The 10,416-nt window shown below is 49.7% G+C and overlaps 1 protein-coding gene across 1 annotated transcript; it reads right to left on the reverse strand.

Annotated features, from left to right (window-relative positions):
* Positions 1 to 228: 228 nt before the first annotated feature.
* endouc (endonuclease, polyU-specific C) lies at positions 229 to 9,311 on the reverse strand. Its single transcript, XM_075410378.2, is given in 7 exon segments — positions 229 to 656; positions 734 to 884; positions 1,513 to 1,714; positions 7,364 to 7,475; positions 8,836 to 8,935; positions 9,032 to 9,088; positions 9,215 to 9,311. Coding segments are annotated over 7 exon segments (897 nt in total). The 5' UTR covers positions 9,226 to 9,311; the 3' UTR covers positions 229 to 392.
* Between the last annotated feature and the right edge of the window lie 1,105 nt (positions 9,312 to 10,416).

Genomic DNA, 10,416 nt, shown 5'->3' on the forward strand with positions numbered 1-10,416 from the left:
GATGACAGGAGCAGGACAACCTTCTTTTTTGAAGCCTCATCAGGGAGGAAGGACACATGATTTTCTTTACTTTTCATCACTTGCGGGATCTCGCTTTTGTTCGCTTTTACTGTCCCCACAAGGGTCATGCCACAGTTCTATATATATTACATTGAATAAATGTAAATGCCTTGAAAGACTTGTTTTCTAAAAAAAAAAAAAAACCTGTGCAAAATAAAAATGTTGAACTCCAAAATAACATTTTATTTAAAGCTACTGAGGTCACAGTGATCTTGAAATACATGTAAATGTCCTTTGCAGTACATTAGGCAGGTCAGTTCCTTATCAATGAGGCCACGTATTGCTGAACAAAGATTAGTTTTTATCAGAAGTGAATAAAATGATGGATCACATCAGTGCGCGTGCTGCCTGACATGTCTGCTGTTGCTGCTGAGCAGTTTGGGGTACGCCGTCCCGAGTGAGCGCCCGTGTCTGATCACCACCAGCTCCATCTGACACTGGTCAATGTTGACTACAACTGTGGTGCTTCTCTCCGTGTTCATGAGGAAGACGGCCATCTCAAACTCGGGGCTGGTGCCGATGAAGGCGCTGCCAACGGGCTTCACCACACCGTGCCAGCTGAACTGGAGGTTGAGAACGTGGTCATCTTGATCAGGCTGTGACAAAAGCATGAATGTTTATGTTACCAGCGAAGGAAATGAATCTCTTCTGTCTGGTGAACTGTTATTCTTACCAAATCATGCTCCCTGGCTTTATATCCTTTGTAGTCCAAGTGTTGGTTTTTCTCTTGCAGGTAGAACTGGACCCAGTTGTGAAAACCAATGATTTCTGTTCCTGATTTTGTCTCGCCAACAAACACATGTTCAAATCCACTGGAGTCCAGGCTGGTGATGATCAATTTAAGAACAGAAACACACATACTTCTTACCAAAGAAATGCATATTAAATTATAGTGTTGCAGAATCTCACTTTAGCTGTGTTATTAAAGATTCTTTTTTTTGATTTCTCATTTAAACTTTGTGAAAAGAAATCCTCTAATATCTGACATCCTCCTCCATTTACTTTCTGGCTTCTTCATGGTTGCAAACCTGAGTGTGCCCAGAGGAGAGGAGGAGATGCTGTGCTATTTCTGAAGAGAAAAGCACAGCATCTCCGCTGTTGGAGGGGTTATTGTGAGGAATTTGTCTCATGTCCCCCCGCTGAGATCACTGAAAAGCGTGGGGTTTCTTCCACCTACAAAAAGTACATCATGTCCACATTCCTGCAGTGATCCCCTTCTGGGAGACCGCTGAGGCCAGAGCGACATTCCACAGCTGCACACAGATGTTATTTTGCCTCTGTAATGTCTTGAAGTAATGTGTGCAGAGCAGCAGTGCAACAGGAAGAACATAAAACTCCTTCTAGAGTTCAGCTGCAGCCTCAAAACCATGAACTGTAGGAAACAATAGAAAGTTGTGCAATACCAAAAACAATTGTCTTGTTGCTGTGAGGAGACATTCAGACTGAAACTACCAGGTTTCTCCAACAGAATGGAGTAACTGAAGTGCTCAAATGTAAACTTTCTGCTCGACAGAGCTTGTTGTGACGCATACCTTCATGACTTTTGTCTCTAAGACGGCGTCCAAGAAGAGATCCATCTCTGTGAGCTCCTCTGTGGTGACTTGTTCCGTCACGCCAGTAGACCGCTCATAGTTGTCCAGCAGTGTCATAAAGCCTGTGAGCCCACAAATCGATTAGTTATGTCTATAACTTCTGTTCCCTGAAGGAGAGGAACGAGGTACAACACATAAGTATGGGATATCACGCCCTCGCGTGTCCTGGCTGAAGAAACCTTTATTCACGCCTTTACGGCAGATGACGTGTGATGACACGCGCAAGGCCCCGCCCGCACATATAGCCGCTGCCATCACCGTCATCCCTCAGTTCGATAGCCGCTCTTCACCGAGCCAACTGCTCAGTGGGGCCACCCTGTGTTGTACCTCGTTCCTCTCCTTCAGGGAACAGAAGTTATAGACATAACTAATCGTTCCCTTTCAGTCGATTCACTCGGTACAACACATAAGTATGGGACCTATATACACGCCCCGCAGAGCAGCCACCGAACCGGAACGGGACCACCACATCCTTAGTGAGTGGTAGACCCAGCAGAAAGGACAGCATGAGCCACCGAAGGGGCTGTAACGTCCAACCGATAAAACCGCACAAAAGTGTGCGGCGACGCCCAATTAGCCGCTGCACAAATATCAGCCACAGGCCCCCCTCTAAAAAGAGCCCATGAGGTCGCCATCCCCCTGGTGGAATGAGCTCCCACCCCGTGGGGCAACGCAAAACCTCCGGTGCTGTATGCCAGCGAGATAGCTTCCACAATCCAGTGGGACAGCCTCTGTCTGGACAGAGCTCTACCTCTATTCGGATTAGCGAAGCAGACAAACAACTGGTCACACAAACGCACATCCCGAGTGCGCTCAATGTAGGTGCGTAGCGCACGCACCGGACAAAGAGAATGCACCCTCCTCTGCTCCTCAGATTCAAAAGGAGGGGAGCAAAAGCTCAGCAACTCAAACTCCATTGAACTATAAGATGCAGGCATGACCTTGGGAAGATAGGCGGCATTCGGACGCAATACGACCTTGCGGCCATCAGGAGAAAACTGTGTGCAGGCAGGATGCACAGACAGCGCATGAAGGTCCCCCACTCGCTTCGCCGAGGCCAAAGCGAGAAGTAATGCGGTCTTATACGAAAGAAGTTTCATATCTACCGACTCAACGGGTTCAAACGGAGGGCCACAAAGGGCCTCCAGCACCAAAGACAAGTCCCAAGCCGGGACACTGGACTTAAGCACGGGCCTCAGCCGGCGAACCCCTTTCAGAAAACGCACGGCGAGGGGATGCGCACCTGGTGTCACCCCGTCAAAACCGATATGACAAGCAGATATAGCCGCTAAATAAACCTTGATCGTTGAAAACGAAAGGCCTTTATCCAACAGCTCCTGCAGGAATGTCAAAACATCCACAATAGAGCACTGAAATGGGAGAGTGTGGCGGTCCTGGCACCATCGCTCGAAGGCTCGCCATTTGTAAGCGTACAAGCCTCCAGTAGACGAGGCCCTGGCGCTCTGAATCGTCGCTACCACACTAGGTGGCAGACCCTTAGCAACCAAGTTTAACCTCTCAGCAGGTAAGCATGAAGGTGCCACAGATCCGGGCGCGGATGAAACACTTCCCCCCCCGCCTGAGAGAGGAGATCCCTGCGGAGAGGAAGCTGCCAAGGACTTGCTGCAAGCAGGCTGATTATTTCTGCATACCACGACTTCGCGGGCCACCAAGGGGCCACCAGGATCAGAGAGAGGGAATGCCGACGCACCCTCTCCAGAATTGGAGATATCATTTCCACTGGGGGAAATGCATACAGGAGCACGTCTGGCCATTGGTGCGCTAGTGCGTCCAAGCCCAAGGGTGCATCGTGGTCGATTATGGAGAAGTACAGGGGGCAGTGAGCATTCACCCTGGAAGCAAAAAGATCTATTTGCGCCTCGCCAAATAGATCCCAAATCTGAGCCACTATTGAAGGGTGTAACCTCCATTCTCTCACCAGAGGACCCCCCCTGGAGAGAAGGTCCGGCCCCAGGTTCAGGTGGCCCGGGACATGGGTGGCTCTTAGAGTCAGAAAATGAACACTGCACCATAACAGCAGAGAGCGAGACAGCTGCAACAGGGGAAGAGAGCGTGTTCCTCCCTGCCTGTTTATATAAGACACCACTGTTGAATTGTCTGTCCTGACTAAGACATGCTGGCCCTGCAGGACTGGACGGAAACGCTTTAGAGCTAAGAACACTGCCAACAGCTCTAAGTGGTTGATGTGCAGCTGGCGCTGAGCCGCGGACCAGATCCCTCTCACTGACGCACCCTCGCACAGCGCTCCCCACCCACTTAGGGAAGCATCTGTGGACACCACCTTGCGACACAACACCCTCCCAATCCGAGAGCCCTGGTGCAGTAGCCCGGGCTCCCTCCAAGGACGGAGAGCTAGCATGCAAGACGCAGTTACCGGCAGCCTCCTCCGGAGGTGACGCGAAGCACACAAACGGTGAGAGAGAGTCCAGCGTTGAAACGCTCTCATTTTCAACAGCCCAAGCGGCACTACGGCGATCATAGATGCCATCATGCCCAACAAGCGCAATATCGTCTGGAAACGCAGTCTGCGTCCCAGCTGAAATTGAGCGAGGCAGCGATGAAACGCGGCCACTCTGTGCTCTGACAACCGTGCGCGGCTGGAAAGAGAGCATATTTCCAGACCGAGAAAAGCGATCTGTTGACCTGGGATTAGCGAGCTCTTCTGAAAGTTCACAGAGAACCCCAGTGTCTGAATGTGTGACAGAACCCGCGACAGCTGCGTCTCCGCCTGTTCTCTGGAGCAAGCCACGAGAGCCCAGTCGTCCAGGTAGGCCAAGATGCGGATGCCCCTCTTCCTGAGGGGCGCTAGCGCTGCCTCGGCACATTTCGTAAAGGTGCGGGGAGCGAGCGACAGCCCGAACGGCAGCACTAGGTATTCGTAGGCTACGCCCTCGAACGCAAACCTCAGAAACTGCCTGTGTTTCGGGTGTATAGCGACATGAAAATAAGCATCTGTTAGATCGATTGTCGCAAACCAATCTCCCGGGCCGACTGCACTCAGGAGCTGTCTGAGTGTTAGCATCCTGAACCTGTACGTTCGCAGGTACGTGTTCAAGACTCGCAGGTCGAGGATGGGACGAAGCCCTCCCCCTTTCTTCGGAATGACAAAATAACGGCTGTACCAACCTTTGTCCGTCTCCGAAGCGGGGACCACCCGTATTGCTCTCTTCTGTAATAGCGCCTGTATTTCCTCTCTGAGTACCAAGGCTGCCTCGGGGTTGACAATCGTGTTCACGACTCTTTGGAAACGAGGCGGCTTGACCCGGAACTGCAACCGGTAACCCATGGCAACGGTTTGCAGCACCCACGGAGAGGGGGCGCAAGCGCGCCACTGAGGGAAGTGAGCAGCCAGCCGGCTGGCCTGCAGCACTGACGGCGGGGCGCCGTCGCCCCCCAGTGTGTCTGCAGGGGACTGCATCCCCTGCCTGACCTGGCTCATTTCGCCTGCAGGTTGAGCATTTGAGATTGTTTGAGAGTAAACAACACTCTTTATTGATTGCAACATGGGAACATGTACATTTATACATTTTGTTGGGTGCACCTTTTCCGGGGCATAACAATGAAAAACAGCGGGAACACTCGATGTGGTCGCTTGAACATTCAACACATCTGAACCGTGTGCAGGGGTTATGTGCTTGGGAGACCGCGATAGGGAAGTGCAGCGCCTTCTGGGGCTGACAACCTGAACAGAACTTAAGCGGCACCTCTTGTGCGGCAACAGAGGGGTAAGAGCAGCGTCTCCCTGCGTCTCCCGGCCTTTGCCCCAGGCCGACTGGCGTGGAGCTCGGGCCGGAGTACGTGCTCTCGCCGGCGGCCCTCCCACTCCAGCAGTGGGCGCCGGTCTCTTGCCAGCTGTCAGAGGAGCGGCGGGCCTGTGAGAGCTAGCAGTGGGCTTGGGCTGGCGTCTGGGGATGATGTCGCGCAGAGCTTCCGTCTGCTTCTTCCTCAGATCGAATCTAGCCTGAATGGCTTCAAGTGAATGTCCGAATAACCCAGCCGCAGACGCTGGTGCGTCCAGATACACAGCTCTGTCTCTATCAGGGACGTCGGAGAGGGTCAGCCACAGGTGCCTCTGCGCCACCCCTGTCGAAGCCATCCCTCTGCCCAGGGAGAGCGCTGCACAGCGAGACGCACGGAGGATGTAATCCGTGGTGACTCTAACCTCGTTAAGAAGAGGTGACAGCGGGCTGTCCTCCGGAACCAGCGATCCAAGCTCCGCCAGGCACATTGCTTGGTACGTCTGGAGCATGGTGACGGAGCTCATGGCTCGAGCGGTGCCGGCCTGAGCCCGATAAATCTTCTCCAGCTGCGAGGCCGAGAATCTGCAGTGCTTGGACGGCAGAGTTGCGGGGCCACCGACACCATGGTTATGGGACGGGGCCAGATAAGCAGCCAGAGACGGCTCCATAGGGGGTGGGTTAGCTAAACCAGCTCCCTCGGCGCCGTCCAATTCCATGTACTGTCCATAGCCGGGCACAGTGACGCGGGTAGACAGAGGTTTGTCCCATGACGCTGTTAGCTCGCAGAGAAAGTCTGGGAACATGGGGAGGCAGTTTTTGGCCGTTGCGGGCTCCGGTGGAAGGAAAAAACCCGCAAACCGCGACGGCTTCCGAGCTGGTGGAGGAGAGGGCCAGTCCACCTGCAGCTTCTCAGCGGCACGGCGAAACAGGGAGAAAAGAGAGGTGTCATCGTGGCCGACCGGCGCAGCAGCGGCGGCATATTGGGTCGACAATGAGCTCTCCTGCTCATCCTCCGACAAACCATGGATGTCCAGGCCGATGTCCAGCACGTCATCGTCTTCCTGGGGAGCGCTGGCGGGCTTCAACCCAGGCTGAAGCCCGTCAGCGCTCCTGCATGGTTCCGGTCCGTCATCGGCTAACCCGTCAACGTATTCCATGTGGTCAGCCCAGCTAATCGCGGGGACATCGACCTGAAAATTTTCGTCTTCGGACTCGGACGAAGCCGGGGCTCCAGACTCGGAAAGAAGAGGGTCATGCCGTGCGACAGCCGAGCGTCCCAGCACTCTTTCCACAAACGTCACCCGTCTTTCCAGGGTCGAGCGTCGGAGCTGGCGACAAAACGCACAAGCTTCGGGCTCCGTCAACGCTCTCCTAGCGTGGACGATCCCCAGGCAGACAGGGCAGGCATCGTGCTGGTCGCTGTCGTGCAAAGAGAAACCACATCCCTGAGGACAGGGGCGAACAGAAGATTTCTGCTTTGCTCGCTTCGGTTTGGAGTCCATTCCCAAAACGCAAAGCGAAACGCTGCACAAGAAAAACTTGAAAATAGCGCTCCGCGGGCAGCCTACGCACCAGCTGGGCGGTGGAGGCTAACACCAACAGGGGCAGTTAAGCTAGGTTCAAGTTGGCAGACAACGGAGCTAACTAGCAGTAGCTAGCTAGCCCAACTCAGCAGAGGTGTTCTCAGCGAGGTGAAGAGCGTAAGAACTGAGGGATGACGGTGATGGCAGCGGCTATATGTGCGGGCGGGGCCTTGCGCGTGTCATCACACGTCATCTGCCGTAAAGGCGTGAATAAAGGTTTCTTCAGCCAGGACACGCGAGGGCGTGATATCCCATACTTATGTGTTGTACCGAGTGAATCGACTGAAAGGGAACCCATTTATTACAGTGATGACTGCAAACACGATCTGAATGTTTAAGCTCAGAGTGCTCACAACTACACACTTACTAGAGAAAGTGGTTATATTTCTCAGTTTGCTCTCATTAACGTTGGAGAAGAGCGGCTGCGAGGCTTGATCCTGCACCGTGTGGATGCCCTGACTTACAAAGCTTGCTCTACCCTAGGCAATTCAAACACAGAACACTTCTTTGTACAAACACAAGACATAGCAGTAGTGATGGGATTTCCGGCTCTTTTTAGAGATCCGGCTCTTTCGGTTCGGCTCACTAAAAAGAGCCGGCTCTTTCGGCTCCGAACCGGCTCTTCAGGTTGTTTTGTTGCTTTAATTAATTTATTATTAACAATAATATAAAATTATGCACAAAAGGAATTACTAACGTAAAAACAAGTGGTTTTATTTATATATGTTTATATATAAATATATGCGGTGGCCCCTAGAGACAAAACACGTACAAACTCCAAAACACATTTCTAGCATGAACTGAACTTCCAAAGCAGAGCTACTAGATCACTTAAATTACACAATTGAAAGCATGTGTGTATTGTTTGTGTATTTATACACAGGCAACTCATATATATATTCAAATAATTTAAAAAAAAGTTCATTTACCTGTTATTACCACACACCAAATCCGGTCGTTGGTACTTGCTGGCTTGTGTAGCCACAAGATAACAAAGGCTCAACACTGCGCCCAGCATCCTGGAGCACTTCTGTTGTCTTTTGTACGTGTTTTGAGTTTTTATGTGCTTCTGAGTTTTTATATGCTTCTGAGTTTTTACGTGCTTCGGAGTTTGTACGTGTTTTTACGTGTTTTGGAGTTTTTACGTGTTTTGGAGTTTGTACGTGTTTTGGAGTTTGTACATGCTTCAGAGTTCGTACGTGATTTGAAGTTTGTATGTGCTTTGTCTCTAGGGGCCACCGTAAATATACTTTTATTTATTCACTCCACATAAAATGTAATAAATAAATCATATAATACAAAAATCAACTATTCACATTTCAAGTTTTAACTATTTAAATTTTCAGCTTTTTCCTTTCACAAATTTAAAGTGAAAAGAACACAAAACACTGCAAACCACAACACAATTAAATATAAATTATAATATGAAAACTAAAATAACATGCATATTCTCTGTCATATGGACCTGCATGAATAAACTTTCTCAATCCTTTATCATCTGCAACCGAAAATAGTTGTGGATGATTACTATACCTTTCTAATGTTGTTGTCCCTGCCTCTCTTTCTCTCTCTCTGGCTCTGTTCCTGTGCTACTGAGTGTAACTACCGCCCCTCCCCCCTCTGCCCAGCGTAAAGCACAAGGCTCGCGTGCAGAGTGAAACGGAAAAAAAGTGCGAGAGAGAGGCTGAGAGAAAGAAAAAAAAAACCCCACGTGACGGCTCGCGATAAGGAGCCGGCTCGCGTCGTTCACGTCAAAGAGCCGGCTCTAAGAGCCATTTCGTTCGCGAACGACCCATCACTACATAGCAGGCGCTAAATAAACTAGAAAAGATTTCTCACCTGAATAGAGATCGTGTAGTCTATCACAGGTGTCATGCGATTCACATCCAAACTCCACAGCTCATTGAAAATAGTGGAGAGCTCCTGGTTTACAGCTGGTCTGTTATAGAAAGTGTCAGACAGGCTATGCAAACATCTGGCAGATGCACACGCAAATAGAGGAAACATCAGCAGAGTTTGGTTTATACCACTGTACCTTGATCCATTCAGTCCACTGAGGAACACTGCAAGGAGCAGAAATCCACAGAACAACCTGCACATAACAGATGTGAAAACATATTTTATACATGGGAAAAGCAGCAAAGTTCTGACCTGTATTCAGCTGCCTGTGCAACAACGTAAACAAACAAATCTTCAGTCAGTAAATAAAAATACAAACCTCGCAGACATGACGCCAAATGAAAGTGTCCACTGTTTCAGCCTGGACTGCAGCAGAGGACTCACACACAGCCTGTCTGTCTAAAGGTCCAGCCTCCACCCAATCTTGCAGGGGCCTTTCTGAGACTGAGACCCACTTTTAACCACCAGATGGCGCCTCGTTTCAGGGCACAGCCTCTCTCTATAGTTTTGCATGAACTTTTACTAAAGAAGTGATACAGCGATGCAGCTTCAGGTGGTTTTAATTTTTATTTTTTATACAACTTAGCTTATAAACCATCACACACATGATTCAATTTCACAAAAGTCCTATCCAGAGTCTCAGTGAAAGGTTTTTCATGTATTGTTTCAGTGTAAAGGGGGATAAGAGAAGGGTAGACTCATTATTCAATGAGTAGGTAAAGTAGGCTGTGCAAATGTAAGGTGAAATGTAAATCTGGGGAAAGGCAGTGGTCTGTGACTTGAACACAAGGGGGGTGTACTGAGCTGTCAAACAGCAGAAAATGTTTTCTCAGAAATGAAAGCCTCTGTGCTTTAAAATTCACCAAGATGCTAATATTAAAAGTTAACGGCCTAGATTAAATTTAGCTTTATGGAAAAATGTAGCTGTCCTGGTTTACCTCAGAGCAGGAGCATGCATATTTGTTAACTATGTCAGCATGTCCTGTAGAGTGACCACATGTCAACAGCATTATTATAGTAGGTTACATTGTAGTGGTGTGATGTATATCACCAGTACAGAGGTGTCAGCAGGGGCCGATGGGTGCATCTCACCACTGAACACAGACTTTTGTGCAGAACTGTAGAAAGGCTGTACTGTGCATGTATGAAAGTGTGGAGACATGACAGGAAGAAATGAGAGGAGAGCCAGACAGACTAGACAAAAGAAATAAATCTGAGAAAGACTGAAAAAAAGAAGCAGAAATAAAAGAGAGTTCGAGACTTCGAGTTCTCGATTACACACAGAAGACACATCTCATAAGTTTAGTGAGTGTTCTGTCATTTAGCGCCACAGCAGTTCACACATCTAAACTCAGCAGCATTCAGATTCTGTGCCACCTCACAGCGATAAACAATTAATGTCAGGCCTGGATGCTGTAAAGGGTAAACTCCAGAACCGAGTGCTAAAGGGGAACGACCATTCTCCGTCTCTTTGTGACAATAGAATTGAGGCTCAATAAATAAAAGTCTTTGTGGAGGATT

Source organism: Astatotilapia calliptera, chromosome 7 (assembly GCF_964374335.1).
Source record: "Astatotilapia calliptera chromosome 7, fAstCal68.1, whole genome shotgun sequence".
In the NCBI taxonomy this organism is placed as follows: Eukaryota; Metazoa; Chordata; class Actinopteri; order Cichliformes; family Cichlidae; genus Astatotilapia; species Astatotilapia calliptera.